The 8,742-nt window shown below is 35.9% G+C and overlaps 2 protein-coding genes across 7 annotated transcripts; one reads left to right on the top strand and one right to left on the bottom strand.

Moving 5' to 3' along the window:
* Positions 1–1,164: 1,164 nt before the first annotated feature.
* On the top strand, positions 1,165–6,094 carry LOC122310795. 5 transcript variants are annotated; one of them, XR_006242679.1, is made up of 4 exons: positions 1,165–1,892; positions 3,775–4,071; positions 4,369–4,447; positions 5,470–6,094. XR_006242679.1 is itself a non-coding variant. In XM_043124940.1 (3 exons), exons 1-2 carry the CDS (start codon positions 1,225–1,227, stop codon positions 4,028–4,030), a joined length of 924 nt encoding a protein of 307 aa, XP_042980874.1. In that variant the 5' UTR covers positions 1,165–1,224; the 3' UTR covers positions 4,031–4,071; positions 5,470–6,094. The 5 variants fall into 5 exon arrangements, 1 of the variants encoding a protein (XP_042980874.1); XR_006242681.1 differs by having other exon boundaries at positions 4,369–4,492; XR_006242678.1 differs by having other exon boundaries at positions 1,166–1,892; positions 4,391–4,447.
* LOC122310794 (probable serine/threonine-protein kinase PBL28) lies at positions 5,260–8,253 on the bottom strand. Of its 2 annotated transcripts, none has more exons than XM_043124938.1 (8): positions 8,044–8,253; positions 7,867–7,955; positions 7,706–7,784; positions 7,221–7,607; positions 6,975–7,138; positions 6,769–6,873; positions 5,648–5,770; positions 5,260–5,571 (listed from the first exon to the last, which is right to left on the bottom strand). In XM_043124938.1, the coding sequence occupies exons 3-8, from the start codon at positions 7,773–7,775 to the stop codon at positions 5,335–5,337; spliced, it is 1,086 nt and encodes a 361-aa protein (XP_042980872.1). In that variant the 5' UTR covers positions 7,776–7,784; positions 7,867–7,955; positions 8,044–8,253; the 3' UTR covers positions 5,260–5,334. The 2 variants fall into 2 exon arrangements, with proteins under 2 accessions (XP_042980872.1, XP_042980873.1); XM_043124939.1 differs by having other exon boundaries at positions 7,706–7,753; positions 8,044–8,250.
* Positions 8,254–8,742: the final 489 nt, after the last annotated feature.

Raw genomic sequence — 8,742 nt, 5'->3', positions numbered from 1 at the left:
ACTGTCCATCGGCCTCGTCATTAAGAACAATATCCAACTCATCTTTAGAAGATAAATGTGTGAGTAATTTACCAAAGAAAATATGAGCCATTTGATAAAAGGAGTGAGAGATCAGGGGGACTATTAAATTTCGATGCTTTAGATCAAATGAGAGTTAGGTTTGTGAGAATATAAATGCAAACAAAATGCGTATTTATAAAGGAAAAAGTTATCATTATATATAAGATAAAAAATATTACCGTTTGACAAAAGACAAAAAAAAGTTACAGTTGAAGAAAAGATAAAAAATGTTATCGTTAGAGGTAGGAGTTCAAAATGTTATCGTTGGAGAAAGTCTTTAAAATCTTACTGCTAGAGAAGGACAAAAAATATTACCGTTACAGAAATGACATTCAAATTTTATCATCAATATGTGGCTAGGTATTATCATTAGAGAAACCAATAAATAGTAGATATTAAAAAAAATACCATAATGTTAGAAAATGCACATATTAAAAAAATTACTATTTTTATAATATGGAATTTTAGTTTGAAAAATAATACTATATTTGGTAGGCAAAATTGTATAAGTATTTAGTAGAATGTGATATTTGAAAAGAAGATAATAAGATAAAAGAGTTAGTAGTTAAAATTGTGGATAGTGATAGCCTTACTACCCTATTATCACCCATCTACTACTCAAATGCATTTTAAGTTTTTTTTTTTTTTTATTTTTATTTCATTTTATTTTAAGTATTTTTTTAACATTCTTAATCATTAAGAAAAAATTAAAAAGATATATAATTTTACTAATTCTCACTTTCTTAATCATTAAGTAAAATAAAAAATTAAAAAAAATAGTAAATAAGTTGTAATGGAATAGCAAGTCTATCATTTTCCTAAAATTGTAAATGGAAGTGAAAGAAAAAAGTAATAAAAAAAGAATTAAAAAATATTACTTAATAGAATAAAGATAGAGATGAGGAATGATATGTATAAAGTTTTTAAAAAATGAATAAAACTTTTAAAAGGATTTTAGAGAATGTAATTCTTAATTAAATTATAAGAAATTTTACGAAGATCTGGGTTTGAATATTTTAAAAGATCTAACTGAAACGCCTGCGTTTCATTTAAAAAAACGAAAAAGCCACGTCACCAGTTTCGTGTGGTGTATGTGGGAAGGAGGCAGATGAGTAGAAGCTCTCTTCTCCAAAAAAATTGAAAAGTCACCGGGATCTGCGTTCTATGGCTGCGACAGTCTCGCTCTCTTTCTCCATAGATCCACAACACCATCACTTCTCCTTGAAGACGCACTTCAAACCCCACCCAACACATCTTTTCACTCCCTTACCGCCTATCCTCAAACACCCACTTCTTATTTCTCGCAAATACAATCGTTACGCCTCCAAATCTTCGTCCTCTTCCTCCCACTCCACTCCTTCAACAGCCACAAGCTCTTCTTATCCTGAAGACCCATTTCGAACAGGTCGGTTTCTGAGCAATGAAGAACTTGAAAAGCTCAAACTCCTTGGGGATTTCGAGTATTATCGAGAGCTGGAATTTGGGTCATTGTCGATTCGGGTAATGAGGGCGGAGGAGATGGACGCTACCGTTGCTTTGCTTGCCGAATCCTTTGCAGAGTCCATGCTTTGGCCTTCTGGGTACCTGTCCCTGCTGAGGTTTTTAGTGAAACAGTACTTGATTGAGAGACGATCTCTAATGCCCCACACCGCCACGCTTATTGGTTTTTACAGAAGAAAAGAAAATGGAATATCAGTACAAGAAGAGCAGCTGGCGGGGACTGTTGAGGTTTGCTTTGATAAAAGGGGTGCAAATGCTTCTCCTCCCACGCCTACTCCTCCCAAGAATTCACCGTATATCTGTAATATGACCGTCAAAAAGCCACTTCGCAGGTCTGTTTTTTGCTTCGATTGCTGGATTTTCACAGTTAGGTTTCACATTCCCAATTTTCTGTTTTCTTTGATATTTGAATTCCATGTTTAGAAGACAGAAATTATTTGTTGGGCTAGTACAAGTTAATGTGGGTTCGCATGCTATGTTGACAGGAGTATCTTGGGGTGATTAGGGACTGCCTTATTTTTCTGTAGCAAAGTAGTATAGTTTTGTGTACTCTTCTCGAGTCTTCTACCGTAACACTGAAATAAGCAATGAACTTTTTACTGCTATAAAAATATATAGAAATAACGAGTGCATTTCTGTGGACTAGAATAACAGCTCATGTTAAAATGAGCACTAGTAAACTATGGCAGGGGATCGATTATATTTAGGGTCCCTGTCAAAATGACCTTGGAAACATTAGGGAAAGTGTACACATCCTTGTGGTGGCAAGTGTATAATTTGTCGATCTAAAAGGGGTATTTTGAAATTCTTGGGAATAAGGGCAAGAGTTGGGATAGACGTTTGAATGCTGAAGTGGTCTCAGTGATATGTGAATAGTAGTAAAAAATATTAAATAATAATAAAAAGTAGTAAATAGTTTATAGATAGTAGTAAACTAGCGAGATACCCTTATCAAACAGTAGATTTTTCCCGTTAAAACCCTTTATCATTGGGTGGCCAATTATATTTGTAATGATGTGCCTGGATTTCAATCTGTACTTCTTGTTCTTTTTCCTTCTAATGTTAGTTGGATTTCTAGTAAGGAGGATAATTGTGCACACATACACACGGAGATGGATATTACTGGCTGTTATCATAGGTCACATCATTGTTTTTATGGCCTCATCGTTAGCAATTGAGTATGCAGAAGTCAAAGATTGAAGCAGTGCAGACCTTTTGGCTCCAGTAACTGTCTTGTAAACTAGGAATGCAGTCTCTTGAGTCAATTACTGGCGATGAATTATCTAACCAAGTACTTGTAATTTTAGTATCTTTAAATTACATCGTCATTGAATTATCTAACCAAGTACTTGTAATTTTAGTATCTTTAAATTACATCGTCTTTTGAGCTAACAGAAGTCAAAGAGGGGGGGAATTGAGCTGTCCTGTCATTGCCGTTGTGATGATAGTCTGTATTTGTTGTATCAGCTGTTTTGATGTTATATAGCCAGATAGTTAGGACTTAAGATTGTAGATGGATGTATTGTGATTGTTTATTCTTTGCGATTATCTAATGTGAGGGTTTCCTGGATTGTTATTCCTTCTTATTGTTGTAGATAAATGCTGGCACAACAATGCCGTCATGACACCCGTATATATGTTGATCGTTCTTTTATAGATAAAAGTAGAACTCCCACCTAGCTTTCTAGCTTCTAGTCAGGCATTGACCTATATTCATATCCCAATTTGCCTAGAATGTGTGTGAATACCCAAATTCTCTATTCAAGGAGTCATGCTTCGTTTCTCTAGCAGACAACTAATGCCTTACAACTTCTGGAGTTCATCATTCAAATTGGGTATGAAGAGGCTGAACAGTTGGGAAACACCAGAAGTTAGGATCGACTCAGATGAGAAAAGAATGCATATGATTGTGAAAAACTTATTCCTTCTTACCCTAAACATGGAAAATTCTGATATAAAATTTCGAGATGGATCTTAATGTGAAAGGCTGTAAAATTATACTTGCATCTTAATATACATGGTCATATTAGTCAATGATTATTTAAAAAGATATTATAACCTTTTTTCTCTTCTCTTAGACTCTTTATTGTGAACTTTAATCTGAATTGAAGGTTCTCAGGGCTATAGAACCAGTTTCACACTTTCAAAAGTGATAGCATTTCTATATTTAGCACAGCAATTCACGTTTATGAGTTTATATTTTGTATCTTTCAGGAGGGGCATTGGCTGGCATCTCCTAAAGGCAAGTGAGGAACTAATTTCGGAGATGAGTTTCTCAAGAGAGGTCTACTTACACTGCAGAATGATTGATGCAGCTCCATTCAATATGTATGCAAAAGCAGGCTACAGCATCGTCAAGACAGATAGTATTTTAATCCTGTTGATGTTGCAGAGACGTAAGCATTTGATGTGCAAGAAACTTCAAGCCCGAAGAAGCCTTTCTGATATGTCAGATTCTGATGAAGAATGAGCATCTTGAATGGATACGTGGACCATAACTATATATATGAGGTACAAGCATTTTCTGCCATGTTTTATTTATTTACAACAGAATCTACGACCTTCATGTGCTGCTTTCACTATCTTTCAAGCATTTACTGTCAATTTTATTTATTTACAAAAGAATCTTGCACCGCTTTCCCTAATCTCTCTCTATCTTACACACACGCTTACATGGATGTGAATTAATATTGTATGCTTTTCCATTGATATCTCGATTTTGTTTGGGTAGATCTTTCTGTAAGTTGCACTTGCAATGATTAGATATATGAATCTTTTCCTATTACATTTTTTTTAACTCCCTTATAGGCCTTTTGGGGTTATTTTCCAGGACATGAGTCAACGCGATTGCAATAATCGACCAGCTGGGTTGAATTGTTGCTTTGAGGTGAACCTTGATACTCCAGCATCTTTTTGTATTCTGTTGTGTATGGTAGGGCTCCCCTTTTGTTGCATGTAAATTGCATCAAGCATCTCCATGTGATCATAGTCCCTTTTTTGTTATAAGATGAGCCAATCCTATCTTGATGATCTTTCCAGTTATGATCTCTGTGATCTATTTTTTGTATATGTGTGATCTTGAAGTTTTAATATAAAAGATTATGTCCCGAGTTTCTGAAACTAATACCACATCAATCATGAGTAGTAGAAGTGATTTATCAACTCCAGGTGATACTTAATAAGTTAATATGGACGGTTGAACTATATCAAGTACTGCTGAAGAATTGGAACTTCATGCAATTCTCTTCCTGTTTCTGGGTTTCAAAAATACATATAATAGAAAATAGAAAATTTGATAATTTATAACAGAAACTAGAAAATATAAGTTTTCTAGACCTTTTAATTATATTTTCCTGAACTTAGTGAATAGCATATAGCATAAGTAGTTCGGGAAACAGAACCAGTGTGTATAGCCTATAGAAGCAAAGGTCACCGAGCAAAAAATTCCGGACAAAAGGTGATGATAGCAGAAAACTATACATAGTAGGAAATGATACCTTCATATTGTTGATTTACTTGCCAGGTTCTCTTGTTTGTAAACCGAGAAGCCACATTCAATGTGATCGTATTGCATTGCTGCTGTTGTTTCTGTTAAAATTATATCTGTTTTCTCTTTCTTATAAAACCTTATCAAGTGATATCATGGTTGTAATGTTGCGGTTGCAGGATCACGAGCTATATAGTTTTAAGAGTCATTGATAGAATATAAAGGATCTTCTTCCTCTTTTTTATTCACTTAGAGCACTTACACCCTGCTTAAAACATTGGGCTTTATTAGACCATTCTTAAAGTGTGCATAGCCGTGCCCAAGCCTTTTGAATTTAAATAAATAATCACTTGGATTTCTTTTACACATTCTGCCATTGAGGGTCTCTTACTACTCTCAATACGGACACATCTTGATGCCAGGTTTGCAAACATGGCTATAGACTCCAAGGTGTACGAACTTCGGCTCAGCTCTGGATCTATCACCTTATGCAGTTTCTTCCGATCATTCAATATTTGCCTTACCTGAAATATAAAGGAATGTACATTTACCCTTCTGTCATTTTTAGTTCCAAAGATTCTTGGAAGACATTTTTCTTACCTGTAGTACAAGGTTTTGATCGTTTGGTCCCTGGTTTAAGTCCACGGCTCGACGTCCAGTCAGAAGCTCAAGAAGAACCACTCCAAATGCATAAACATCACTTTGTAGAGTGAGTTTCCCTGTCTGTTGTCGAAGCAGACATTTCAATGCTCAGAGTCCACTTGTTAAATCCACCGGAATTAGAGAAAAAAAGAAAAGAAGGGAAGAGAAGAGAAGAGAACAAATTCTACTAGCAAAGTATTTAGAAAGTGAGGTATTAAATTGTAGAACAACAGCATATTGTTTTTGTTTTGCATACTCGGTATTGTTGAAAACTGTTTGGAATATGTTCATATGTTATGTGTTTGTTTCGAGTGTGGATTGGTCCAATTGGAACGCCGTGTTGCCATGTAAGAAATACATTTAAGATATTAATCACTGTATTCTGTGAGGGCATTCAGAGCAACAGTCCAGGCCATATGGTATTCTGTCAAGTCACATTAGAACTGAATCAACATAGCAGCTGCTTACAAGTCCTACCGTACAGGTGGGATACTCAGAATATTGTTGCAGCTGCAACCTTTATCGAGGGAAAATTTTCCTGTGCTAGCTCAACATGGCATACATAGAACTCAAAATAATATTTTAGACCTACCTTGTAATTTGTAGCTTTGCACCTATTGAGTAATCTATTTGTTTTCCTTGGAGACACCTAGGATCTGATGTGAACTGCTAATTGGGTGTCCATGCCAAGTTGCATATACTTGGGGATTAGTTGGGGGCCTTGGGGCGAAGCCCCGGACACTGGTCATATATAACACTAACATTGAAAAATGATCTATTTCTTCCAATTATCTGCAGACGCGAACACAATCGTGCTGCTGCAACTTAAATGGATGACGCTTTGTATTTTCTAGGGAGTTTTGGTAATGTATGTCTATATTTGTATGTATAAACCATGCTTTTATATATTGCAGTATTGTCCGCATATCGTTGCAGACCTGGGAACAATGAGTTCTTGGAGAATGCATGTAGATCAATAGTTTATACGTGACACGGAGAAAGAAAGAGAGCAAAACAACTCTGAGAGCATTGAACATGTATTAAATTGAAAAGTTGTTACATGTAACAGGGATGCATACCGATGTATACTCGGGATCAAAATAGCCGAATGTGCCAAGCACTCTAACTGTTACATAGGTCTCCTGGCCCTCTGGCATTAATTTGGCAAGTCCAAAATCGGATATCTATGAAAATTAGCAAGTCAGTCTTGAACATTAAAGAGAGAAGAAAAAACCCAATGGCCTGATAATTACAAATCATTGAGGGAAATTTCCAATAAATTTACCTTTGCTTCAAAGTTGGCGTTTAGAAGAACGTTGGTGGACTTGAAATCTCGATGAACAATTGGAATACCAACGTCAGAACTAGAATGGAGATAAGCAAGTCCTTTAGCTGCTCCAAGGGCCACTTTGAGTCTTTTAGGCCAATCCATTTTTGCTTCCCCAATACCTATATGCAGTCGTAGATTAACAAAAGTTATAAAGAGTAGATTCTGAAACGAGAATTGGTTTCTATAACAATCGTAACCAACCGTTTAAATGATCTTGCAGGTTTCCATTCTGCATATATTCGTAAACCAGAAACCTGTGCTTCCCATCAGCGCAATAGCCTATCAAGGAAACCAGATTTGGGTGAGCAAGTCTGCTCAACATATCAACTTCTACTCTGAACTCTCGCTCCCCCTCGGCTTTTTTAAACGGTGGCAGCTCCATTTTCTTGATTGCTACCACCTCTCCTGACCGCAGAGTGCCTTTGTAAACTCGTCCGAATCCTCCCTTTCCGAGAAAATTCTCTTCACTGAATGAGTTTGTTGCTCTTTCCATTTCTTTGAGCGTGAAAACTGATGATCCATTGTGCCTTTTCTTGGGTTGAGGGGTTTGATCTTCAAGTTGCCAAAATTCCAGAGGTTTATAAATCCCTGAAAAGCTCCGAAGACAAATATGAATTATAGGGCTACAAGAACAAACTTTAAATCACAAATTGTTATAATGCTTAACTTAAACAAGCAGAACATACAAGGGTCTATGGTGTCATGGGACTTGCTTCTCCGGCGCTTGTTCCACGCTGCAACCAATCCGAAGGGCATAGTTGCTTTCTTGAATGAATCTAATTCTTTGTTAAATATTGAAATCACGGATATATCACACGAAGTAGACAATTTGAATAGATAAACTTACTTCCAAGACACTTTTGTGTGTCACGTAATACTTGGATGAGGGCAATCCAGAGTATAAACTTGGCCTGACTGGTGGCGAGTTCAAATGTACTGTTCAAGCCCAGAAATAGAAAAATAAAATAAAAATGGCGAAGATTGAATGAGCAGACAATGGGAATATTTGATGGTATGAGAGTACCTTCAAGAGTACGTGTAGGTCAAGGGAGGTTAGATCTGCAGAATGAATAATCAACAGCATCAATATCCTTGATATCCCAACAACTAGGCTTTATTTGAGAGAGAGCTAGAGTTGTACTTGAAGGAAAAGTAAGAGGCAGACGTAAGGAAAAGTAGGTATTGCTTGCTTAACTTCGGATGAGAAGTGACGGGCGGTAGGCTGTTCAGTTTGACAAGGAAATAGAATCTGTATTCTCTGCCTCAAAATTCTTTATTTATTTTTTTCAAATTTTCTTTTTGGCACATTGTGTGAAGAAGAAAAGGTGGCGGTTGTGATGGCGCTTTCTTTCGTTTCTCTAACGCTCCCTCCTTCTATCCATGATATAGAATTGCTTATCATTTTACTGTTTGAAGATGACAAGCGATAAAGTGTCAAAAATTACATGATTAGGATGATAAATTAAATAAATTGTTCAATTAAAAGTGAATTAAGCATTTAATTATGCAGTAGTTTTTAGTACTTGACTCATTGATAAAATTTTAATGTTTATACACTTAAAAAGATGTATATTGCTGCTGGTAAGCTACATCGATTTTATCCTTGTTGATGCTAATACAAATATTTTTACATAGTATTTTTGGAAAGGATATAACTAAACCTGCAAGAGAAAAGATACTAGGGCACTAACGGACAGAACCACGCATAAGGAACTACTCTGTG

The sequence above is a fragment of the Carya illinoinensis genome, chromosome 5 (assembly GCF_018687715.1).
Source record: "Carya illinoinensis cultivar Pawnee chromosome 5, C.illinoinensisPawnee_v1, whole genome shotgun sequence".
Lineage (NCBI taxonomy): Eukaryota > Viridiplantae > Streptophyta > Magnoliopsida > Fagales > Juglandaceae > Carya > Carya illinoinensis.
This window is presented reverse-complemented; position numbering and strand designations above follow the sequence as displayed.

Coding starts and splice junctions, on each gene's coding strand:
- LOC122310795 (XM_043124940.1), top strand. CDS start 1,225: ATGGCTGCGACAGTCTCGCTCTCTTTCTCCATAGATCCACAACACCAT. Junction 1,893..3,774: donor GTCAAAAAGCCACTTCGCAG/GTCTGTTTTTTG, acceptor TGTATCTTTCAG/GAGGGGCATTGGCTGGCATC.
- LOC122310794 (XM_043124938.1), bottom strand. CDS start 7,775: ATGCCCTTCGGATTGGTTGCAGCGTGGAACAAGCGCCGGAGAAGCAAG. Junction 7,608..7,705: donor CCATGACACCATAGACCCTT/GTATGTTCTGCT, acceptor GGAGCTTTTCAG/GGATTTATAAACCTCTGGAA. Junction 5,771..6,768: donor TTGATCCCGAGTATACATCG/GTATGCATCCCT, acceptor CTTCGACAACAG/ACAGGGAAACTCACTCTACA.